We start from the raw sequence: 26,214 nt of genomic DNA on the forward strand, positions 1-26,214 counted from the left end.
GGAAAAGGTGAGGGGGAGGGAAAAGGTGAGGGGGAGGGAAAAGGTGAGGGGGGGGCGGACGATGACTGTTTGTTTATTTAATTTAAATTTATTTTTAAGTTCTTTTGTTGTTCATTGGAGTTGGGGGGGGGTGGGGGATGGGATACATGCGTCGATACGGTCTGGGGGTGTTACAGTTATTATGGGTTATTTTGTTGCATTTCATTGTTTGTCGTTATGTTTTATAATTTCTGTAAAAAATTCCAATAAAAATTATATTTAAAAAAAAAAGAGGATACAGCAGGGTTTAGATCGTTTGGAGTCTTGGGTGGAGAGATGGCAGATGGAGTTTAATCCTGACAAATGTGAGGTAATGCATTTTAGGGCATTAGCTATGAGGAGCGGGTGAATAAACTCGGTTTGTTCTCACAGGAACGACGGAGGTTGAGGGACGACCTGATAGAGGTCTACAAAATTGAGGGCCATAGACAGAGTGGATAGTCAGAGGCTTTTTCCCAGGGTAGAGGGGTCAATTACTAGGGGGCCTAGGTTTAAGGTGCGAGGGGCAAGGTTTAGAGGAGATGTACGAGGTAAGTTTTTTTTTTTAGACAGAGGGTAGTGGGTGCCTGGAACTCGCTGCCAGAGGAATTGGTGGAAGCAGGGACGATAGTGACATTTAAGGGGCATCTTGACAAATACATAAATAGGATGGGAATAGAGGGATACGAACCCAGGATGTGTAGAAGATTTTAGTTTAGACGGGCAACATGGTCGACACAGGCTTGGAGGGCCGAAGGGCCTGTTCCTGTGCTGTACTTTTATTTGATCTTTGTTCTTTGTATTGATAAATGTTAAGTAAATTGAGCTTTTTGCTTCCCTGTTCAGAATGATGCGATCTGTTTTCTTCTTCTTCATCTGGAATAGAAAAGCAAAATCTCACCCGGCGCTGTATGACTACTGCTTAGGGGCAGCTCACTATTGCACTCAGCAGTGCTCACGCCCGTTCCTAAAGAAGCCAATGGAAAGAATCTGCATTCGTGCAAAAATACTCCTGAGGCCTCTTTGAGCTATGTATTTCTTCCCTTGTTATTGTAGTTTATCATCCTTATCATTTTAAGCTTAATGCTGTAATCTGCTTTGATGCTGCTGTTAAATCTGGTGTGTGGTAGGTACAGTGTGATTACTTGGTGAACATTTGTATGGTGGTACAATTTATGGAAGTTGCGTAACAGGCTGTGACTTTAAACGTAGGTGTTAACTTGTATGTCTAATGATGTGGAAACAGGTTCACATAGTTTGTTCTGTAAAGATAGTTGTAACCATTCAAAAATGAGGGTCCTGAAACAAGGTTTGGTGTACCCATGGGCATCCTCAAGGGTGGTAGCACAGTGGCTAGCACTGTTGCTCCACAGCGCCAGGGTCCCGGGTTTGATTCCTGCTTGGGTCACTGTCTGTGCGAAGTCTGCACGTTCTTCCTTTGTGTGGGTTTCCTCCGGGTGCTCCAGTTTCCTCCCACAAGTCCCGAAAGACATGCTGTTAGGTGAATTTGACATTGAATTCTCCCTCAGTGTACCGAACAGGTGCCGGAATGCGGCGACTAGGGGCTTTTCACAGTAACTTCATTGCGTGTTAATATAAGCCTACTTGTGACAATAATAAAGGGATTATTATTAAGTGTATTTCTGGAGCTCTTAAAGTAATTAGATTTCTTTACTTGTTGATATAGCATATTATTTCTGTAGGTAGATACTAATGTCATCTGCAATGATACCTTCAGGAACATAGGAAAAGGAGTAGGCTTCAGAAACGTAAGAACATGAGTAGGCCATTCCACCTTCGTGTCTATTGTGGCGTTCCATTAGCTAATGGTTGAGTGTATCTTAACTCCCATCTATCCAGCTTGGTTCCTTTTGGATAACTGTTGCTCTTTTAGAGGTTGGTACATAGGATTCCAAGCCTGCAACAATATTTCAGTGCCCTTAGTGAAAGCATTTTAAGGTAAATATTTTTTTAAATTCCTAATAGCTGTTGAATTAATCTGAATTAATATGCTGTTTGCCTCAGTCTTTAATGATTTCAACCCCCGTTCTTCTTTTTGGAGTAATGTTTTGAAATGCCTCTTTTAGGATGAAGTTGTCAAAGTTTCATCAAACAACAAATTGGACATTAATTTGGAAAAAAGTAGAGTTCAAGAAATGGTAAGATTTTTTTGTAGCTGAATGCACTTTTTTATTTGTGAATCTCTCTGCGTTTTAAGAATATCAAAGTGGAATGGCATACACGTAGATTGGTATCTATTTCTAACTTGCATGGATTCAGAAATTCAATACAAATTGCTCACATTTGCGGATGATACTCATCTTGGAGGGTCAGTTAATTCAAGGGAGACAGCTAATTCCGAGCATGCAGCTTGAATAAATATTTTGTTCAGATCATTTTGTGAGTTGCTGGAACAGTGATCGCCAAAATTTAATACAAGTATAGGGTGTTGTATACATCAAATTCTGATCACCAAGACACAAAGCAATATTCAAAAAGTTGGGCTGTTCCGAAGAAGTGTCTTAAGGTTTACCCTTTGTGCTGGATATGAGAAAAGAGATGAGAAACTAGTTTTACAACCTTGGAAGGAGGTATATAAAATGGTAAACAATAAGCTAGTAAAAAGAAAATTTGAGACTGTGTCATGTGTGAGTACCTTTAAGAAATGGGTGTTTATCAAATATCTGCAGTGATGTCAGAGTATGGGTGGGGCTGGGCTGTCTGTCTGCTTTAACTTTTGTTTTTGAGCTGGCAGCTACAGTGTGTGTTTAGTTTCGTTTTCAGAGTTGGAGCTGCATCCAACCAAACAAGGTGTAATTTTGATATCTCACTGTATGAAAAGAATGTCTTAAGAGCACTTGCTAATTTAAAAGTGATAACTGCTCTCAGTAGAGAATTTAAACCTGCTGTCTTTGTTAAAGAGGGTATTTGTCTTATGGATGTTGCTAGGAAAGATTAAGGGTTACTTATAGAGTACTGTATTCTTTGGGTGAAGTATTTGAGTTGATAGTTGCTAAGATGTTTACTGTGTGTTTATTAAATGTTAACTGGATTCATATAATAAACATTGTTTTGTTTTAAAAGTACTTTAAATCTCTGTTGCATCACACCTGTAGAGTGGGCCCATATGCTCCTCATAACTAATATCTATTAAAAGTTGTGGGTCAGGTGAACTCCATGATACACTTTGGGGTTCTCTAAACCCTGGCCCGTAATAGACTGATACAGGAAGCTCTTCTTAAAAGATATTGATCAACACTCTGACCCAAACCTTCCAGTCAGCGGTGGAGTGGAAGTGCATGTTGCTGACTTACCATGACTATCCAATTACTTTTTAAGGGTGGAGCCTTTGGACCGTCCAGTCACTCTGCCAGCCTGGATCCAATGATGAGCAGAGTGGGAGAGCTGTTGTCAAAAGCGTAATCAAAACCATGCTCTAATTTTCATTATGAACTGAAGGTGTGCCCCTTAAGGTCTTCAGTTCATTGACTTGCAGAATTTTCAAATGTCTGTCACCCATGACACTACCACTGACTGCTCAGTCTTCTCCCTGCCCCCTCCTTCATCCCGATAATGTTCAACCCTCACCCTTCCACAATGCTCCCCCTCACCATCTGCTGCCTCACCCTCCACAAATAATGTTTGCCCCCCCCCCCCCCCCCCAACTCCCCTGACAATGCTCATCGCCCCCTTACAAACCCCAACAATGCTGACTCTTCCACTATCAGTCAGACAGGAGCCAAGGATTCTGCAAGGTGAGTTGGGGTGAACGTTGTTGGGAGAGGGGGTTTGTGGTGGGCTATTTGGGGGGTTGTTGTGCTGGATGTGGTGATATGCATCACTGTAAATACACAAGGGGTTAATGTAAATACACGTAGACTAGATAGACACTAGAGGGAGCACCAGAGACATGACACACACACAGTCAACGAATAGGTCAGTAAGATAGAACACGACCAATCGGCATTCACGATACACACAGAGGTGACACTACCACAGGGGGGGCATTACACCAACCCATATAAAAAGGACACAGCACACATGATCTTCCTCTTTCCAGTGGAGACACTCAGTGTGTACACAGGGTTGATTCAACACATCACACCCACCACCTGGATTGTAGCAGATTGGTTCGTCAGCCTGAGTAGCTATAGCAGGATTAACGGGAGAGTCGAATCCAAGTAGGAGAATTGTTAGCAGCTTAATAGACGTGTTAAAGCTATCTCCAAGTCTGAACCTTCCTTTGTCAGAGTGTACATCAAGGAAGCAGCTTATGCTACATCAAGAGCATAACAAAACACTGGAGAACACCAGCTGGTTTGGTTAGGGCTGTGCTCCTGAACAGGCTTTACATCTCCTTGGAAAAGCTCAAAGTTAATCTTTAAAAATCACAGTGGACATAGAGCAAACAGACCAAGTGTGTGTAGTTATGGCCATTTCATTCCACTATCATAACAAATTATGGAATAATCCAGGCAGCGTAAAACCAGCTATCAGAAGTTTCAACTTTCTCCATAAGTACTGTAAGTGTAAGTGTCGTGACTTTCTCAGGGTCTTGATGCACATCAGATTACATTGAGTAATTCATCGGTCCCAATGTTAGGAGATTCAAGCCATGGAACTGGTACTAGGCCAGAATACAGTTCAGTTTCCTAGCTAGTGCTGAGTAATAATGTTGAATGTGACCTCAGAAAAATTGGCCTTAGTCTTTGTTACCCTCCATTTCTTGCATTTGTGCTGCAAATAGCAATAATTGCTGTCTCTGATATTGTTTGTTTGGATTACAATATAATCATTTCTGTATTTAAAGTTGAACGAGAGGATTCGTGTGCATGTGTTTTCAGTCGGCATCATTTATGGATGCCTTGGGAGTAAACCTGGGAATGGATATTTTTCCCTTAACTTGGCATGGTGTTTTATCATATCAAACTGGAATGAATACTTTGCATCCCTAAGCAGAAATGGGAAACATTTGCTTTTTGTAGCTGTTAGTCAAAGACCCATTTGGTTGTGTTGCTAAAACTTGCTGTTTACTAGGTGTTGTTGGAGGCAAGAGAAAGCAAGATCTCTTTTCTGTTGGTTTAAACCCGAAACAAATTAAATCTGTTTTTCTCCCCCTCACTCTGAAGCCCATTATTTCGTATTTTCCACTGTCAGTGAATTATGATATCCTTTTAATGGTTCTGTTGATCGGAATGTACAATAAGGCTCTTTAAAAATCTTGCATAGTCAAACCAGAGATTTACACTCACTTTTAAGAAGTGCCCTCCTTGCTGTGTTAACTGCCTCAATTTTATGATGTACATAATCATTTTACAATAACTGTCAATGTCAAATAATCACGTGACAGTTTCCTTATGTGGATTTTCCCCTAATGGAATTTCTTTATTAACCGTACCAACGTTGATGGTTTGTGTGGTTAGAATTTTCAGTGGGTGAACAACATTGATTTTTGGAGGAATAATAGTTAAAAGTGCTTGTTTTTCTTCAGCTTTAAATCGTATTTTTTAAACCCAGCTGTTCCTTGGACAATTTTCCAAAAATTCTGTCACGGGATGTATACTTTGCTGGCTGGGCCCGCATTCACCCCCAATAGCCCATGAGAAGGTTGTGATGAGCCAACTTCTTAACCTGCTGCAGCACATGTGGTGTATAAACACCCTCAGTGCTGTTCGGAAGGGAGTTCCAGACTTTTGACCCAGTGACAGTGAAGGAACAGTGGTGTAGTTCCAACTGAGGATAGTGTGTGGCTTGTTGGGAAACTTGCAGGTGGTGCTGATCCCATGCATCTGCTGCCCTTGTCCTTCGAGGTGGCAAGAAATCATGGGTTTGGAAAGTACTGTCGAATGATCATTGGTCAATTTCTGCCATGTGTCTTGCAGATGGTACAAACTGCTGCCATGTGCGTTCATGGTTGAGGGGTGAATGTTTAAGGTGGTGAATGGGATGCCAATTAAGTGGGCTGCTTTGTCCTAGATGATGTGCCCCTGAGTGTTATTGGAGCTGCATTCATCCAGGCAAACGGAGAATGTTCCTGGTGTGAGCCTTATGGATGGCAAACAGGCTTTGGAGAGTCAGGAGGTGTGTTACTTCCTGCAGGATTTTTAAAAAAGTTGCCCCTTAGTGTCCAAAACATTAGTTGGGGGGTTAGGGTGATAGGGTGGAAGAGTGGGTCCGGGTGGAGTGCTCTTTTGGGTGGTCGGTGCAGACCTGAGGGGCGGAATGGCCTCCTTCTGCACTGTAGGGGATTCTATAAAGAAGTGGAATGCAGTGTTCTGCCATGTGTACTCTAGCAACACTGTGTTTTATAATACCCAGAATTCTAGCTGCAAAAAGGAGGTCCAGCAAGGGGAAATCCTTATCTCGTCCATCTCTGAGTGGAATTCTTCCAGTTATGTTGGGATTCCACCGCTAGTAGCTATGGTAAATGGACTCTCTTGTGTAGAGTAGAGTCATACAGACCAGGGAAGTCTTCAGTTCAACCAACATTTAATGATGAATTAGTTGATCTCTCTTTAGGTAATGGTAAGGTTTTTGCAATTGGCCTCTTGGGGGGGAAATCAGTTGCCAAGCCTGATTACTATCCAGTGACCCAGGCTGGAAAGTATAATTGCCACACCATTTGTCTAATTTTAGGAGGCCCAGCTTAATCGTGATGCAAATTATATTTAAGACGTGAGTGACGGTGTGGTGAGGGAAGTGAGTTAGCTATTATTGGAAGACTTATCCCAAATCCGCTTGAGTGAAGGAAGCAGATCATCAGTTTATCCCTTATGGATTTGACTGTTTTATATATTGAATAATAATTTGTATGTAGCATCTTCTGCTGCAGCAGGTTTGAGGGCTTCATCCATCTGAAGCTTGACACTGTATCAAGAATTTGTTGACCCTGACCCATCACCGCCACCTCACCCCAATTTCTTTTCTTTAAAATTTAGAGTGCGCAATCAGTTTTTTTCCCAATTAAGTGGCAATTTAACGTGGCCAATCCACCTACCCTGTCCATCTTTGGGTTGTGGGGGTGAAGCCCACGCAGACACGGGAAGAATGTGCAAACTCCGCACAAACAGTGACCTGGGGCCAGGATCGATCTCTGGTCCTCAGTGCCCCGTAGGCAGCAGTGCTAACCACTGCACCACCGTGCCGTCCCAATACCAATTTCCTACAGCTGCTGCTTTGCGATAGTTAAGTGAAAAATAGAAATTAGTATTATTATGTTTTCAGGTTTTGCTAGTGTTGGATGTAGCAAAGTGTCACTTCTTTTTGTACATCGGGATGTACAAGGTAAAACCTCTATAATCAGGTGAAATCTATTGTATTAACTTTATGCTAATGTTTAATTTTACTTTCAATCAACCTGACTTGTTGATAGTCTTAACTTGTGTTGCCTGGTAATGTTAATTCCTTTTCAGTGCTAAATTTTAAATAGGATCATCTCAGTAACTCGTATTTCTGTTGTACACACCTCAGCACCTGAGAGTTTGGAGTGAAAGAATACAGGAATAGTCTTTTGGGCTGGATTCTTCTGCCCTATCCGCTGCTAGATCACCACGGATGGGACGCGGATCATGTAAAGGTCTATTGACCTTGGGTGGAAATTTCCGGTCGCCTGGCAAAGGGTGGCCGGAGAATCCCATCCGAGTTAAGCATGAGATCTTGTCCTGTGTAATGAGACAGGATTGATTCATGATCTCATAGTTAGGGATCCTCTCGGAAGGAGCGATCACAATATGGTGGAATTTAAAATACAGATGGAGGGTGAGAAGGTAAAATCAAATACTCGTGTTTTGTGCTTAAACAAAGGAGATTACACTGGGATGAGAGAAGAACTAGCTAAGGTAGACTGGGAGCAAATACTTTATGGTGGAACAGTGGAGAACCTTCCAAGCGATTTTTCACAGTGCTCAGCAAAGGTTTATACCAACAAGGAAGGACGGTAGAAAGAGGGAAAATCGACCGTGGATATCTGAGGAAATAAGGGAGAGTATCAAATTGAAGGAAAAAGCATACAAAGTGGCAAAGATTAGTGGGAGACTAGAGGACTGGGAAATCTTTAGCGGGCAACAGAAAGCTACTAAAGAAGAGTAAGATAGATTATGAGAGTAAACGTGCTCAGAATATAAAAACAGATAGTAAAAGTTTCTACAAATATATAAAACAAAAAGGAGTGGCTAAGGTAAATATTGGTCCTTCAGAGGATGAGAAGGGAGTTTTAATAATGGGAGATGAGGAAATGGCTGAGGAACTGAACAGGTTTTTTGGGTTGGTCTTCACAGTGGAAGACACAAATAACATGCCAGTGACTGATAGAAATGAGGCTATGACAGGTGAGGACCTTGAGAGGATTGTTATCACGAAGGAGGTAGTGATGGGCAAGCTAATGGGGCTAAAGGTAGACAAGTCTCCTGGCCCTGATGGAATGCATCCCAGAGTGCTAAAAGAGATGGCTAGGGAAATTGCAAATGCACTAGTGATAATTTACCAAAATTCACTAGACTCTGGGGTGGTCCCAGGGGATTGGAAATTAGCAAACGTGACACCACTGTTTAAAAAAGGAGGTAGGCAGAGAACGGGTAATTATCGGCCAGTGAGCTTAACTTCGGTAGTAGGGAAGATGCTGGAATCTATCATCAAGGAAGAAATAGCGAGGCATCTGGATAGAAATTGTCCCATTGGGCAGACGCAGCATGGGTTCATAAAGGGCAGGTCGTGCCTAACTAATTTAGTGGAATTGTTTGAGGACATTACCAGTGCGGTAGATAACGGCGAGCCAATGGATGTGGTATATCTGGATTTCCAGAAAGCCTTTGACAAGGTGCCACACAAAAGGTTGCTGCATAAGATAAAGATGCATGGCATTAAGGGTAAAGTAGCAGCATGGATAGAGGATTGGTTAATTAATAGAAAGCAAAGAGTGGGGATTAATCGGTGTTTCTCTGGTTGGCAATCTGTAGCTAGTGGTGTCCCTCAGGGATCAGTGTTGGGCCCACAATTGTTCACAATTTACATAGATGATTTGGAGTTGGGGACCAAGGGCAATGTGTCCAAGTTTGCAGACGACACTAAGATAAGTGGTAAAGCGAAAAGTGCAGAGGATACTGGAAGTCTGCAGAGGGATTTGGATAGGTTAAGTGAATGGGCTAGGGTCTGGCAGATGAAATACAATGTTGACAAATGTGAGGTTATCCATTTTGGTAGGAATAACAGCAAACGGGATTATTATTTAAATAATAAAATATTAAAACATGCTGCTGTGCAGAGAGACCTGGGTGTGCTAGTGCATGAGTAGCAAAAAGTTGGTTTACAGGTGCAACAGGTGATTAAGAAGGCAAATGGAATTTTGTCCTTCATTGCTAGAGGGATGGAGTTTAAGACTCGGGAGGGTATGCTGCAATTGTATAAGGTGTTAGTGAGGCCACACCTGGAGTATTGTGTACAGTTTTGGTCTCCTTACTTGAGAAAGGACGTACTGGCGCTGGAGGGTGTGCAGAGGAGATTCACTAGGTTAATCCCAGAGCTGAAGGGGTTGGATTACGAGGAGAGGTTGAGTAGACTGGGACTGTACTCGTTGGAATTTAGAAGGATGAGTGGGGATCTTATAGAAACATATAAAATTATGAAGGGAATAGATAGAATAGATGCGGGCAGGTTGTTTCCACTGGCGAGTGAAAGCAGAACTAGGGGGCATAGCCTCAAAATAAGGGGAAGTAGATTTAGGACTGAGTTTAGGAGGAACTTCTTCACCCAAAGGGTTGTGAATCTATGGAATTCCTTGCCCAGTGAAGCAGTAGAGGCTCCTTCATTACATGTTTTTAAGGTAAAGATAGTTTTTTGAAGATTAAAGGGATTAAGGGTTATGGTGTTCGGGCCGGAAAGTGGAGCTGAGTCCACAAAAGATCAGCCATGATCTCATTGAATGGCGGAGCAGGCCCGAGGGGCCAGATGGCCTATTCCTGCTCCTAGTTCTTATGTTCTTATGAGGAAAGTATTTGATGATGCACTATTATGTATACCAAGTGTAGAACAAACAAAATGCACAACAAATTTAATTTAAGAATTTCAGCCCTTGACTTCTTTAGAACATATTGCCTTCGCACTTGCTGTTCTTGAGAACCTTGTTTTTAAGGTTATTGTTTAGCACATAAAATGGATTTTATTTTGGTAAATAAATTGACATGATAAATTTGAACACCCATACTAAATGCCACACCGAGCTGCCTATTTGAATTTTGTATTCTACTTTTGGTGTTGCTTTCAGTATCACTTGTGACACTTTTTGTCTGTCTCTTTAGTCAACAGAGCACGAAAGGAGAGTACTGGAAACCAGAGCAGAAATTGTAGAGTTGGTGAGAATTATCTTCTGAAATTTAATTATGTAATTCCTCACATGCCCATATTACCTTCCTTCGATTGAAACTTAAAAGAGAAAGAAAGACTGGCATTTACACAGCACTTTTCATGACCACCAGACGACTCGAGGCCAAATGAAGCATCTTTGAAGTGTAGTAATGTAGGAAACTGGCTGCCAATTCACTCAAATGCTCACGAACAGTAGCACGATAATGACCAGATAATCTATTTTTGTGATGCTGATTGAGGGGAACACATTGTTCACAAAAGCTCTTATGACTCTATACTGTACCAGGGATAACTCTCCTATTCTTAAAAATAGTGCCACGGAATCATTTCCATTAACCTAAGAGAGCACTAACATTTGATACAAAAGGCAACCTCCTGCAGTTAAGCACTGGAGTGTCAGCCTTGTTTTTTGTGCTCAAGTGCTGGATTGGGTCTTGAACCTAGGACATTGCAACTCAGAGACTGACACTCGGGGCGTTATTCTCCGGCCACTTAAGTGGAACACGAGCGAAGAACGCTAGGAGAAGCTTCCAGCCCGCCTCCTGACAGGCTCTGCGCTTTGCGAGGTGCTCCAGAGTCCCGCAAGACGTCTGAGTCGGAACCCTGCCTCAAAAGGGCGGGACCAAATGACACCCATGGAAATAGTTTGTAAACCTACTTACAACCTACCTACGCAGGATCCACCGGCCTCCTTGGATTCTTCGGCCTCCCCAGGGAGGCTGCAACTTGGCACAGATCAGTGCTAGTCCACATCAATGTCAACCAGGTGGAACGGCCCCGCAGGAGACCCCTGGGTGGTCAGAGTACTGCAAAGCCAACAGGTGCATTACCTTGGGTGCCAGGGTGGCAGTACAAGGGTTCCTGAGTGCCAGGGTGGCACTGCCAAGGGTCATGGGGCGAGGAGGGCCATGCCCACGAAATGAGGGGGGAGGGGAGGGCAAGTAAGTAGGGGCCTCCGGGAGGTTGGGGAGTTTGATGGGTGTGGGTCCTAGAAGGGAGAGGGTGCTGGACGGGGGCCTGGGGGGACTGAAGAGGGCGGACCCCCAGGTACCCTAAAGCAGGGTGTCCTCACTTGGGGGATGTGGGGTAATGCCCATATGTGTGGGGGATGACATTGCCCATGGGTGGTGTGGTGTGGGGGAACCACAAGCTCACTCCGAGATCGGGGCACCCTTTTGGTGCTTGATCTTGGAGTTCAGCTCCCCAGTGCTAAAAGAAACTGTGGACTAAACCAGTGAGAAACTTCCCAATGCCCAAAAAGTGACTTCTGTCATTGAACAGCGGTGGGAAACTCGGCAGCAGCGCTGGTGGGAAACTCCCTGAGAAACCCTCCATAAATTAACTTTGAAATCTTTGGGAGAATCGCACCCTCTGTTGAACAGTTGAGCTCCTGGATTTCTCTGCAATAGTCTCTGGCGTTATCTGTTTGTTGGTGTGCTTTGTTTGGCTTTTTATAAGCTGCCTAATGTCACTGTCGGAGGTTTTGATTTAGCTCCTATCTAATTTTCAGCATTCTCAGCAAAACCGGGCTGTGACTCAAATAAACCGAATGATAGACACTGAAGTAGCAGGACTCAAAACCCTCTTGGAATCCCACAAACTTGATACCATTAAATATTTAGCAGGTAAGATTGTTTGAAATTGATAGTGAGCATGGTGGTTAGCATAAATGCTTCACAGCTCCAGGGTCCCAGGTTCAGTTCCCAGCTGGGTCACTGTCTGTGCGGAGTCTGCACGTCCTCCCCGTGTGTGCGTGGGTTTCCTCCAGGTGCTCCGGTTTCCTCCCACAGTCCAAAGATGTGCGGGTTAGGTGGATTGGCCATGCTAAATTGCCCGTAGTGTCCTAAAAAGTAAGGTTAAGGGGGGGGGGGGTTGTTGGGTTACGGGTATAGGGTGGATACGTGGGTTGGAGTAGGGTGACCATTGCTCGGCACAACATCGAGGGCCGAAGGGCCTGTTCTGTGCTGTACTGTTCTATGTTCTACTGCATATGTTGTAAATTCTTCTGTATGTTATTTGCACATTTGCGGTAGGTGGGGGGGGGGGGGGGGGGTGCTTGATCATCTGTATGATAGTCACAACATTTATAGCATATCTAACATTCAAATTAGGTAAAATAGAAATCAAGAATGAATGAAAGATGCTTTATAGTAATAGTTGCTTGTTAATTGTGATCAAGCAATAATAGGTGGGCAAAGGATTATTTTTCAGATGTACCTGTCAATTTGAGTTGTATGTAATTTCCAAGCATGTTACTTTTTAATAGCTGTACTGTACACTTCAATCTTTCAAATATCTTTTGAAGGATCTGTGGTTCTCTCTTAAAATTGTTTGAAGCTCTTTAACATTGATACTTGTTTTGTTTGAATCCTAGCGGTGTGGGGGTGCTTGTTTCAGATTCTCTCTGTTTATATTGGCAAAAACCCTCTCCCTCATCCCAATGGTGGGATCAGAAAGACAGATTTTCATGGGTCTGTGATTCATATGTCAGAGTAAAGAGCAGGTTTTAGCAATGCAAATCTGAGGATCCAGATGTGGAGGATGCTCCCCTACGTGGGCAGATCAGTGGTTAGCACTGCTGCCTCATAGTACCAGGGACCCGAGTTCGATTCTGGCCTCGGTAGACTGTGTGGAGTTTGCACATTCTCCCTATGTCTGCGTGGTTTGCTTCCAGGTGCTCCGGTTTTGTCCATTAGTCCGAAGATGTGCATGTTGGGTGGCCATGATCAATGCACAGAGTTATGCAGATAGAGTGGGGGGAGTGGCCCTAGGTAGAGTACTATTTTGGAGGGTTGGCACAGACTTGATGGTTCGAATGGACGCCTGCACTGTAGCGATGCTATGATTGGAATTAATTAATTGCAATGTAAATACAACAGTTTCATTTTGATTAATTAACTGTCGAACTGGTGAAGTAATGTACAAATGACAACCTTGCCATTGATCTTGATGAATGTTTCCTTGTAGGTTCAATTTTCACATGTCTTACCATTGTACTTGGATTTTATCGCATCTGGGTATGAAATTTAATCCCTCACTGGACCTTAAACATTCATCCTCAACATATCAGGAAAATGAACCATAGTGATTGTTTATAAATATCTGGGACACAATTGTCCGAAAAGCTTGGATGCCTTAAAGAATCAAGACTTTTACATATTAATTCACTTAAAATATTTGTGTAAATCTACTGAACTTTTATATATCATATGTATTAATCTTGTTACCAAATTTGGTGCTGGTAAAAGATGTGTGACTACTGTAATGTAAATTGTGAGGAGTGCACCTGTAAATTTTGTACTAATTTAACCATTTAAAGCCATATTGCCTTTTTTTTTTAAACCACAAACTCGTATTACTTTCTTCAATTTTTTCTCTTTTTTTGGGCAACCAAAAAGTTGTTCTAAAGTTCAGAATTGTAAAATGATGCACAAATTGCTGTTTGTCATAGTAATAGCTTTGACTTCTAGGGTGCATGAAAAAAAGTTCTGTATGCTCATCAGTAATTGTTGTTTAACTGTGAAGAGACAAGTTTGGGATATTTTCACATGTACAGAAACCAAAGAAATAATTGATAAAGTTACATTTTTAAATTTATGTTTGCATTGTTTCTAATTCATTTGGTAGAGATCATGACTATTAATGAGCTATTTGTTGATAAACTGTCATTGGCTGGTGCTGGGGTTAATCTCATTAATATCAAAAGCATTTCAGGAATGATTTATTCCCGTACCAGCCTCCCCGGATAGGCGCCGGAATGTGGCGACTAGGGGCTTTTCACAGTAACTTCATTGAAGCCTACTCGTGACAATAAGCGATTTTCATTTTCATTTCATTTTTCATTAGTTCCCAGTGGTGCCAGGCGAGTTTTGTGAATGATGTATCAATTTCAATCAGTGGAGTATCACATGTCAGTGCCCATCGTTTCATCGAATCTGATTCCGCGATGTTTTGTAATAAACTAGTTTTTAAAAAAAGTGTAGATAATGTATACAAGAAAAGCCAAATGAATTAACATTCTGTCGGACTTTAAGCTCAGATTTACACCAGTACTTGTTTCTACTACTTCGCCTGATTGATCTTTCCGATTGTTAATTACATTTTAAGTAAGAACTTGAATAAATATATTATTTAATTTATCTTGAGGAAATTTCTTGCCATTTTCAAAATTAAACGCACAAATAGTGTTCAGACCAATTGGAAATGGAAAAGCATTATTGGGACAGCAAATTAACCATCCGTATTTGAATCTGACATGTTTTGGCTGGTATAACGTGTTCAGTTCTCAATTCGTGTTGAGTTAGTTGACCTGGGCCCTGGCAGAACTTAAATGCTACATTTTGACCTCTGCCATCGTGCAGAAAGAGAGAGAAAATGTTTTTCTTTGTAATTAAAAAAAAAATTAGACCACCCAATTATTGTTTTCCAATTTGCATGGCCAGTCCACCTAACCTGCACATCTTTGGGTTGTGGGGGTGAAACCCACGCAGACATGGGGAGAATGTGCACACTACACACGGACAGTGACCCAGGGCCAGGATTTGCACGCGGGTCCTCAGTGCCGCAGGCCTAGTGCTAACCACTGCGCCACATGCCGCCCCCTTTGTACTTTCTTTTCCAGTAAGAGGCAATTTACCGTGGCCAATCCATCTACCCTGCACATCTTCTGGGCTGTGGGGCTGAGACCCTTGCAGACACAGGGAGAATGTGCAAACACCGAGAAAGAGAATTAAGGACTTTCTCAGTCATTCCTGCTGGATAGTGCATGCATGGGGACTGGTCGGTAATGTATTTTATGGTGACCAGCCAGTCAACACGTACCACCTACATTCTTTGATGCAGAAAAGTCACGTGGATGAGATACAAGAAGGTGACTTTTTCCGGTGGTATTTTCCCAGTAGAAGTCAATTCATTCAGGAAAAACAAGCAAAAATGTACCATCTTAAAAGGAGACCTATTATTTTTAAAAGAACAAAGAAAAGTAAGTAAAGCACAGGAACAAGCCCTTCGGCCCTCCAAGCCTGCGCCAACCATGCTGCCCGCCTAACCTAAAATCTACACTTCCGGGGTCCATATCCCTCTCCTCATCCTATTCATGTGTTTGTCAAGACATCCCTTAAACTGCACTACAGTAGTCCCCCGTTATACCGCGCTCCGCAATACGATATACCGCGGGGGGGCTTATGGACCCCAACTGTCAGTTGTGTCAATTTCAGCGGCCGGCTGATTGTTTCAGTGAGAGAGCAGCTTCCCTCTCCGGATCAAAGTGAGCCGGCCGCTGAAATTGACACTGTTTTAACTAGATCCACGATGGGGGTTTTAAATTTATTTAAAAATCTATGCTAGCGCTTCCCATTGAGAGTCTACAGGGGTCTGACCTCTCCCCCCACCCCCCCCCGTAGACTCTCAATGGGAAGCGCTAGCATAGATTTTAAAATAAATTTAAAACCCCCATCGTGGATATCCGCGGCTCGCGGGTGGCTGTCTTGGACCCCAACACCCGCGTTATAAAGGGGGACTACTGTATTGTACCTGCTTCCACCATTTCCGGCAGCGAGTTCTAGGCACCCACTAGCCTCTGTGTTTAAAAAAAAAACTTCCCTCGCACCGTAAACCTATGTCTCTGATGTAATTGACTCTTCCACTCTTGGAAAAAGCTTTTGACTATCCACTCTGTCAATGCCCCACATAATTTTGTGAACAAAATCTTTGAAAGAAAGAAGGAAGGAAATTACAACGGTGTAGCACTGCCTCAGTGCTGGGATGAGGAATGTCGGATATGATTTTATTTTTCCTTAGCTCCCTGGACAGGGATTTGAACCCACAACCTTCTGACTCAGAGGTGAGAGAGCTACCAACTGAACCACGGCTGGCATAAACTGTGCCCCTTGCTTCTAGTCTCTGCGCAAGAGAGACGAGAGATCCTTTCACTGTCCACCCTATCAAGCCCCCCCGAATCCCGTTCAATAAGATCACCTCTCATTTGTTAAAACTCCAATAGATACGGACCCAATCTGTCCCATCTTTCCTCAGAAGATAACCCCTTCCTTCCAGGAATAAGTCGTTGCTTGGAAGTACAAAACTTGAATATTGCTGAAAAAAGAGACATGTTGCCGAAGCTTTTCATCTTGGCTGATCAGTGCAAAATGAAAAGCTTCGACAGCGTGCCCTCTTTTTCTCAACAATATATAAACTACATATAATCCTGCTAGTTTTAGTGTTAGTGCGAGGATCAAATTCTATGATTAAGCAAGTTGCCCTGAGGTGTGGCAGTACTAAATTCTTGGCATTTGTGTTGTGTTATAATCTTGGCAATTATAATAACATGGGTATTGACAATTGCTATTTAACATGGCTATTCGCCATGAGTCTGTATCACTGTTCAGTTAGTTCATGTCTGATCTCTCTGTAGAAGTCAGGTATTTTAAATACACTTAATATAGGTAAGAAGGCTGTTTAAAGCATAAATATTAAATCCCAGTTTTAAAATGAAAGAAGCATACAATTTCCAAACTCAGACAGGAGTTTGGGAAACACAGAACCACTGATAAAAACATCACATTTTTCCAAGGGCATGGGCTGAATCTCATGGCAATAATCGGAAGCATTAAAGGCTCCATTGTTCTGATTTCAGGCCACTTGTGCTAACAGCCTGAACCACATTCCATAACGTATGCAAGCCGAAACATTTTAGACTGTGTCAAAAAACAGTTTCAATTATATTTTCGAAATTATAGTATGATGAGATGACATAACGTCTCAATTGTTGCAGATAAGCAACAATTGGAAGTGGCGTTGCATCGTGAGGATGGACGGCTTGTTATCAAATCAAATGTGTTTTGAATATAGCTTAAACCAATTAGGATTATATTGGGGTGTGATCGGATCGCTTAAGACAGATATGAAAGAGTATATCCATGGATGATTTGGCCACCGTTTTAGACAGAAAGAGACAGAGAAAGAAGAGACAGAAAGAGACAGAGAAAGAAAGGAAGAAAGAGACAGAGAAAGAGACAGGAAAGAGAGAGAGAGAGAGAAAGTAAAGGAAGAGAATTAGAAAAGAGTTCTGTATTCCTATTTCATTTTCAAACTTTGACTTCAGCCTTTGACTTTTAAAATTGTGTTCAGGCTATTGTCTCAGAAGATAATTCCTGTGATTCTTTGAAGAAAATCAAATTGTCTACAAACTACCTTTTAAATGAAATTCAAGTTGTAACCAATGAACTTCAAATAAAACAATTCTTATTTGCACCTGACAAGTTTTTAACTTGAATTTCTACTGAGTTTCAACAATGTCTCACCAACAACCGGCAACCGTAAATTGAATAAACTTCACATTCCGAAGATACAACACACTCCCTCCATTCCATCTTCCCACCATTGACAATGATTACACTTCAAAGATACTTCATTGACACTAAAACGGCGTGGGGATCTCCAAAGGTTGAAACGAAAAAAAAAAAAAACGATGCAAATCCATAAGAACTATGGAGTGAAATGTGAACTCTGACAACATGAGAAAGGAACATTCTGAAGTCTTCACAGCACTGAGGATGTGAGGAAAAATGCAGAATTTGGAGAAGTTTCTTGAGATGTCCCCAGTGACTTGTTTTAGTTGATTCACAGAAAATGGATGAATTTGTTTTGCCAGACAATAAACAGACACATGGCATGCCAGACACTGCCAATGGTTTTCTAATTTTCTGAAATGACCCTAAAGTATTCAAAAGTTCATATTTGATGTCGTTACCACGAGAGATATATGCCTCCCGTGGAAATTAAAACTGGAAAACGGGTTGCGATTTCATTGCCCCAAAAATATTGAAGCTTGTTTCTGGAGCTGTAGTTGTACAAACAGATTTTATGTAATAATGATTGTTGTGGAATTTAAAATCTAAACCGAGCACAAGTATAACTTGCTGTGTCTGTGTAACTCTTCATTCCTCTTCTCTCTGCTGTGTATGTTTTAGCTGAACTCTTTGTGACGTTAAGAAGTGCTATTGGCTTTCGTTTTCGATAGAAACTGCTGACGAGTCACAGGTATGCCCTCTTGCATTCCCATTGTAGTCAGATGTCAATTTTAGTCAAAAGCTTTGGGTAAATGTACTAATGAACATGTACCACCATTCAATCTCTTTGTGCTTTCACCAATGTCTGGAATTTGGACATGAATTTATCAGACACACCACGGACATGATCCACCAGCTGTAGTGATCTCTATATGTAAATACATGATTAGTTAATGTGCAGTCAGTACAGTCAGATGATCACTGGATGGCAACATGAACAGGGACTATATAAGCAAGCTCAAGCAGTTTTCCCGCCCTCCTTCTCTTCGTGTGTGTTGTAGCTAGAGGATAGAAGTGTGACCAGCTCAGTGTAGTATATTGTATTCATTGTTAATTTAATGTTTGTTCGTTCCACTACTAGTCAAAGTATTAAAGTAAAGAGCCCACAAGTATATAATTTTGTTACTCAATAAATAATTTGTCATCAACTGGAAGACTTTGCCTATTTATCATCAAATTAAGTATAACTCGGCAAGAAAGATGAGTAGCATGTATATTACACTCCTGTAATATAACACTAGCCTCGTCATACAGGGCGCGAGAACGAGCAGGCTGGTTAAATCGTGGGTGAGGCCGAAATCGGGAACAACGCTGGGCGCAGATTGATTTCCAATCTAACCAGTCCGCTCCCCTTGGCGAGATCTGGACCAGCAACCAATAATTACCAATTAAATCTAATCTCTGTACCATTAACGAGAAGGACCCCCTATCGAATGGTCACCCATGATCTAACCACCTCCCCAGTGAGCGGTCACATGGACGGCGTTTACTAGACCTATTTAAAAACGTAAAGCTAGCGCAACGGCTGCAGTGGGGATCCAAGGAGATGAGTAACCATCTTTGAAATCGGACAGCCAACCTGGGGTCACTGGGGCCATTGCCCCAGTGTGTGAAGGGGGGGGTCGCCCTGGGGCTTGGCAGGGGGAGGGGGCACCCTGGGGCTTGGCGGGGGGGGGGGGGGGCGCCCCGGGGCTTGGCAGGGGGGAGGGGGCACCTCGGGGCTTGGCGGGGCAGAGGGGGCGCCCCGGGGCTTGGCGGGGGGAGGGGGCATGTGGCCCAGCGCCTGCGGACCTGGTATGCCGCCTCCCGGATCGTGTATACAGCTGCTGCCTATCTGTCCCACCAAGCATCCCCAGGACAGAGCCACGTCTGTGGTAATATGGTGGTCACTTTAACTCCCATTGACCGTGGTGGCTGCTGGCTGCACAGCTGAAGGCTATTGCTAATAGGGAATTGGCAATTCTAGTAATGTGAGCACTTCACAGCTCAAATGGATTTCTGTATGCATGCTCCATGAGACAAGCAGTTGTTACTGCCTAGCATCCCAATTAGGCTGTGAGGCCTGGACACTTCGCCTGAAGTCTGGAGGCAGCAACACCACAGAGGCAGCAACCAACATTTTAACACCCAAGCGCTCGGCCAGAGCACTGAGAACATCCCTGCGACAGAGGGTGGGTGTGTGGATTGGGGAGAGAACCAGCACCTGGTCCAGGTAACGCTTCCAGCGGGTGTCTGGGGTACAGGGTCTGGGATCCATTGCCCAGGGGCCCCTGCTGTGACCAGGGGTGCATGTGCAGGGCATGTTGGATGGCACCTTGAAAGGTGGCAGAGGATGTGAGGGTGGGGAGATCTGGGGGACCCGCAGGGTAGGGTGCAAACCACAGCTGATTGTCAGTCTCTCCCCTCTCCAATTCCTCACAGATATTACAATACGGATGATTTGTGGACCCTGCGGAAGCTGTCGTCATGATAGTGCTGGCATACCTGGCTGCCAGACGCCGGAGAAGGCGACAGACGCCTGAGGCGGCGGCCCATGTGCAGGGCTCTCCCCACCCCACACACCCTGAGTACCTGGCCACTCATCAGGCCAGTGAAGGACCCAGAGGGGGAGGCCGACGATGGCTCAAGGTATTAAGGCGTCACTGGTCTTTTGAACTGACGTCAGGAGGCTCCGCCTCAACAAAGGGACAGTGCATTCATAACAAACAGAACAGAAACTCACAGAAAACTCAACCCCAAACCTAACCCAAAATGTAAAAATTCAACCCCCATAAAAACAGGAAAATCTCCCAGTGCGCACAAGATGACATGCATGCCATTTATTATCCCCTGGACACCTGTGCTGTCTTTATGGACCTGGCACTACGTGGAGGAGGACGTCACAGTCACCGCAGCCCTGAACTTTTACGCCTCGGGATCATTCCAGGCCCCGAGTCGGGACTTGTGTTGCATTTCCTAGCCAACAACTCACAAGTGCATCCGTGAGGTCACGAATGCCCTGTTTGCCCGGGAAGCTGATTGTATAAATCTTGAACTGGACCAGATGTCCGGGCAGCAGGATTATCCGCCATCGCCGGGATGCCCCATGTCCAGGGGATAATAAATGGCATGCATGTCATCTTGTGCGTACTGGGAGATTTTCCTGTTTTTATGGGGGTTGAATTTTTACATTTTGGGTTAAGTTTGGGGTTGACTTTTCTGTGAGGTTCTGTTCTGTTATGAAAATAAACTTTGTTGGTGTTGGAGCACAATAGTTTATGGGCTTTTTAGTATTTTGTTTTTGTAACCATTTTTCTTCATTCTAGTTGGGAGTCTCCCTGCTAACCTAAGAGTTAGCTAACGGGAATGGTGTTGAAGGGTTGGCTGCAGCTCATTATACTAGTTTTTTTAGATTAGGAGCTTCAAGTTCTTGCTTTCTTCCAGTTTGTTAAAAGTAGATTTGAGTTGTTTGTGTTCGCCTTGCTTCTATTTGTTTGCATATTTGGTGTGTTAGTATCCAAGAGCGAGGACAAGGCGGGGAGGGGATAGTTTGCTGATGGTGCCTGCAGATTCTTCCTTGTTCTGTAACAAAACCTGTCCGGTCCTCAGAGACCACTCCGGTACACACCTCTCCAATTGCCTCGCCAGCACTTTAGCAAACAACTTCGCTACATATCCCCCACTCTGCCGAAAATTGTTGATAGAATTCCATCGGGAAACCATCCGGCCCTGGTGCCTTCCCTGATTGCATCCTCTCAATTGACAATTCCTGTCAAATTCGAGGAAAGTCAAAGTGACCTGAAACACTTATTACAGTCACATAGAGTTATATGTGGGAACAAATTAGGAAGTACAGAAGTAATTATGCATGATGTAGATGGAGGAAATGCTACTCCAATTAAGCAACATCCATGTGGGCTCAATTCACTTAAGTTGGCACAGGCACAAAAGGAGTTTGAAAACATGCTTAAGCATGATATCATTGAAGTGAGTTGCAGCGATTGGAATTCACCTATTTTGATGGTACCAAAACCAGATGGAACGCAACAATTATAGAAAAGTCAATGCAGTTGCAAAGTCAGATTTGTATCCCAGTCCTCATTTGGAAGACAGTGTTGAAAAGGTGGGACAAGCAAATTTTATTACCAAACTTTACTTATTTAAAGGATACTGACAAGTACCTCTATCAGACAGGGCAAAGGAAGTTTCAGCTTTTGTGACACCAAATGGTCTGTATCAGTTTAAATTTATGCCGTTTGGAATGAATAATGCATAAGCAACAGTGCCAAGATTAACCAACAAGGTAATTTCTGGACTAAACAATTGTGCAGCACACATTGACGATTTTGGGGTGTTCAGTCAAACTCGGAAGGAGCATTTGGGACATTCAAAGGAATTGTTCAATTGACTACAGGAGGTTGAATTGTGGTAAACCTAGTTAAAAGTGAATTTGCAAAGTCACCTTTTTAGGACATACAATTGGAAATGGTCAGGTGGCCCCATGGAATGTGCAAACAAAAGCTATTGGGGAGTGCCCAATACCATCAAGGAGGAGAAAAATTCTGAGATTTCTGGGCATGAATGGTCTCTGCTGGAAATTTGTGTCAGATTTTATTTTATTTTTTACATAGAATTTACAGTGCAGAAGGAGGCCATTCGGCCCATCGAGTCTGCACCGGATCCTGGAAAGAGCACCCTACCCAAGGTTAACACCTCCACCCTATCCCCATAACACAGTAACCCCACCCAACACTTAGCAGTGTAGTTGCTCCACCAACTGAACTTCTGAAAAAGCATGGGAAATTTCAGTGCACTTCAGAATGTCAGGAGGCATTTGACAAACTGAAAACGTTTTTAACCACCGCACCAGTGTTGGTGGCACCGAATTATGCCAAGTCTGTTAAGATGACAATTGATGCAAGGGATGTGGGTGTTGGTGCTGTACTGTTACAGGATGATGACAAAAGAATAGAATGGCTGTTGGTTATTTTTCTTGAAAACTAAATGTTAATCAAAAGAAATATTCAACCACTGACAAGGGGGCATTGAGGTTGATAACATTGCAACATTTTGACATTTATGTTGTTAACAATTCATCGGAAACTATTGTATTAATGCATTAATGTTTTTGGAGAGGTTTAAGGCTCCAAATGGAAGACTGTTTAGATGGGGTTTGTTGCTACAACCATTTAACTTAAAACATTTACATGTAGCAGGAAGAGAAAACGTGATTGTAGATGCTTTATCATGAGTTTGAAAATGAGAAGACTGGAATGTTAAAAGGTGGGAAAGAAAGCTGAAAAGGACCATACTCATGTTTAAGTTTTGCATGCCTAACTATGTATCTTATAGAGTATTGGTCGTGTTTAGTAATGAGTAATGTTGAGAGTTGAAAGGCTTTGGAAAATGAAGCTATCTTTTCCTACTGCTGGTGCATGTTTATAAGGGGGGAGGAGTCATAAATGTAGGAATTTCAGATATATATTGTGTTATATGTCTCTGGTGCAGTAATGGATAAACGCCTCGTTTAGTTTGTGTATATATCTGATGCAGTAATGTTTTTAAAAATCTGTGGCTACAGAAGGGGGAATAAAGGCATCATTAAAAAGGAGATCACTTTTATTTCAAACCATGCTCATGTTTTAAAATATGAGCCTAATAGATTTTTCTTATGATTTTGGGGTGTAGATCTTTAGAGACATGGGGCTGGATTCTCTGATTCTGCGGCTATGGTCCGCAGGATCCGTTTGGTCTTACAACTGTGCCGTGCAACATGGCGCCGGCCGCACATGGACCCGGAATGCCCAAAACTGCCCACATGTAACCCCCCTCGACACTTTGGAAAAAGCAGGCAAGTTAAACAGTGTTTTGTTACAGACAAAAATCTGCAGGCTGTTTCCAGAAGGATCTCTCTCTCTCTCTCTCTCTCCAAGCAATCTCTCCACGGCATCTCTAAAGTAGATACTTCATTACAGATGATACGAAGATTGCAGGAATTGCGGATAGATTTACATAGAATTTACAGTGCAGAAGGAGGCCATTCGGCCCATCGAGTCTGCACCGGCTCCTGGAAAGAGCACCCTACCCGAGGTTAACACCTCCACCCTATCCCCATAACCCAGTAACCCCACTCAACACTAAGGGAAATTTTGGACACTAAGGGCAATTTATCATGGCCAATCCACCTAACCTGCACATCTTTGGACTGTGGGAGGAAACCGGAGCACCCGGAGGAAACCCACGCATACATGGGGAGGATTTGCAGACTCCGCACAGACAGTGACCCAAGCCGGAATCGAACTTGGGACCCTGGAGCTGTGAAGCGATTGTGCTATCCACAATGCTACCGTGCTGCCCATAGTGATGAAGATTGTCAGAGAATACAGAAGGCTATATCTCCAATCAAGCAAAACCCATCTCGGGTCAAAACCTAGTTTTAAATAAAGTTAACAAATACAGAACAAAGAACAAAATAGCTGTTCTGAGATGACTTTTGAACGCCGTTAATGCTCGGATACCAGTCAGAAACCCCAGTATTTTTTAATTTGTAAAGCTGCGAGAAAAGAATACTTTGCTCCAGAAGTGACTCCACACACAAATGCGGATATGGTTTATTAAAACAAACTTTATTACTTACCACAGTATTAAACTAATCTCAACAGCATAAAAGAAATAGCTTACAATTACCAGTTAGCCTGCAAATTTGGGGCGGAGAAATGGCAGATGGACAAATACGAGGTGATGCATTTTGGTAGATACAATTAAGGTGGGAGCTATAAAATAAATGGCAGAACCATCAGGAGCATAGACACACAGAGATATGGGCGTGCAAGTCCACAGATCCTTAAAAGTGGCTGCCAGGTGGAAATAGTGGTAAAGAAAGCATGTGGCATGCTTGCCTTCATAGGAAGGGGTATCGAGTCTAAAAGCTCAAATTATGTTACACTTATATAGAATATTAGTTAGGCCACATTTGAAATACTGTGTCCAATTCTGGTCATCACACTACCAGAAGGACGTGGAGGCTTTGGAGAGGGTACAGAAAAGGTTTACCAGGATGTTGCCTGGTATGGAGGGTATTAACTATTAGGAGAGATTGAATAAACTGCGATTGTTCTCCCAAGAAAGGCGAAGGCTGAGGGGCGACCTGATAGAAGTTTATAAAATTATGAGGGGCACAGATGGGCTTTTTCCCAGGACGGAAATTACAATTACAAGGGCCCAAGTTCAAGGTGAGAGGGGATAGGTTCAGTGGAGATGTGCGGGGGATGTTTTTTTTTTACAGAGGTTGGTGGTGGCCTGGAATGCACTACCAAGTGAGGTGGTTGAGGCAGATACGTTAGGGACGTTTAAGACTTATCTGGATAGACAAATGAAGTGACGGGGTATAGAATAATAATAATCGCTTCTTGTCACAAGTAGGCTTCAACGAAGTTACTGTGAAAAGCTCCTAGTCGCCACATTCCGGCGCCTGTTCGGGGAGGCTGATACGGGAATTGAACCTGCACTGCTGGCATTGTTCTGCATTACAAGCCAGCTGTTTAGCCCACTGTGCTAAACCAGTCCCCAGAAGGATAAAGGTGCGTGGTCTAGATAGGACACGTGATCGCCGCAGGCTTGGAGTGCCAAAAGGCCTGTTCCTGTGCTATATTGTTCTTTATTCTTTGTTCTGTACATGCTAACTTTATTTAAAACTAGATTTTGACCTGAGATGGGTTTTGCTTGATTGGAGATAAAGAAGATAGCAGTTAGAAGATAAAATGTTTCATTTTATTGTTAAACATTGTTTAACTGATAATTGTAAGCTATTTATTTTATGCTGCTAAGATTAGTTTAATACTGTGGTAAGTAATAAAGTTTGTTTTAATAAACCATATCCGCATTTGTGTGTGGAGTTACTTCTGGAGCAAAGTATTCTTTTCTCGCAGCTTTACAAATTAAAAAATACTGTGGTTTCTGACTGGTATCCGAGCATTAACGGTGTTCGAAAGGCATCTCAACACATACATGGATCGAATGGGTATAGAGGGATACGGCACTAGGAACTGCTGAGGGCTTTTGGCCAATGGTGGTATTATGACCAGTACAGGCCTGGAGGGCCGAAGGACCTGTTCCTGTCCTGTATTGTTATTTGTTCTTTGTTCAAATGTTCGGGTCTGGTCCAGGATCATAATATAAAAGGTGCCAGAAATAAAACAAGGTGAAAGTTATGTTACAGTTAAACGGCGCTCTGATTGGACTCCACTTAAAGCATTGCATTCAATCCTGGACTTCACACCTCAGGGAGGACATGTTGACCTTGAAAGAGATGCAGCACAGATTTGCCATAATGATAGCAGGGCTCAAATTCTGATATTACGAGGACAGATTGCACAGTTACATATTTGCAGTCTCTTGCTATGGAAGGTTAAGAGGTGACTTAATTGAGCACTTTGTCATAATTAATGGCATTGATAGGGCAAATAAAGAGAAACAGCTACTTCTGGTGGGGCACTTCTAGAACAAAGGA

General features: G+C 42.9%; 1 protein-coding gene across 5 annotated transcripts in view; it reads left to right on the forward strand.

Moving 5' to 3' along the window:
- The window catches only part of LOC119965988 (mitochondrial calcium uniporter regulator 1-like), a 77,970-nt gene that overhangs the window by 35,316 nt on the left and 16,440 nt on the right, over positions 1-26,214 (forward strand). For 2 of the 5 annotated variants that reach the window (XM_038797082.1, XM_038797086.1), the window contains exons 6-9: positions 2,106-2,177; positions 10,311-10,364; positions 11,888-12,002; positions 13,345-13,974. In XM_038797082.1, the coding sequence (XP_038653010.1) occupies positions 2,106-2,177; positions 10,311-10,364; positions 11,888-12,002; positions 13,345-13,400 (297 nt within the window). In that variant the 3' untranslated portion in view covers positions 13,401-13,974. Of the gene's footprint in view, positions 1-2,105; positions 2,178-10,310; positions 10,365-11,887; positions 12,003-13,344; positions 13,975-18,347; positions 18,875-20,147; positions 20,264-26,214 lie in introns of those variants that run through there. The other 3 variants (XM_038797084.1, XM_038797083.1, XM_038797085.1) reach the window with 3 other exon arrangements.

This window comes from Scyliorhinus canicula, chromosome 5, assembly GCF_902713615.1.
Source record: "Scyliorhinus canicula chromosome 5, sScyCan1.1, whole genome shotgun sequence".
Lineage (NCBI taxonomy): Eukaryota > Metazoa > Chordata > Chondrichthyes > Carcharhiniformes > Scyliorhinidae > Scyliorhinus > Scyliorhinus canicula.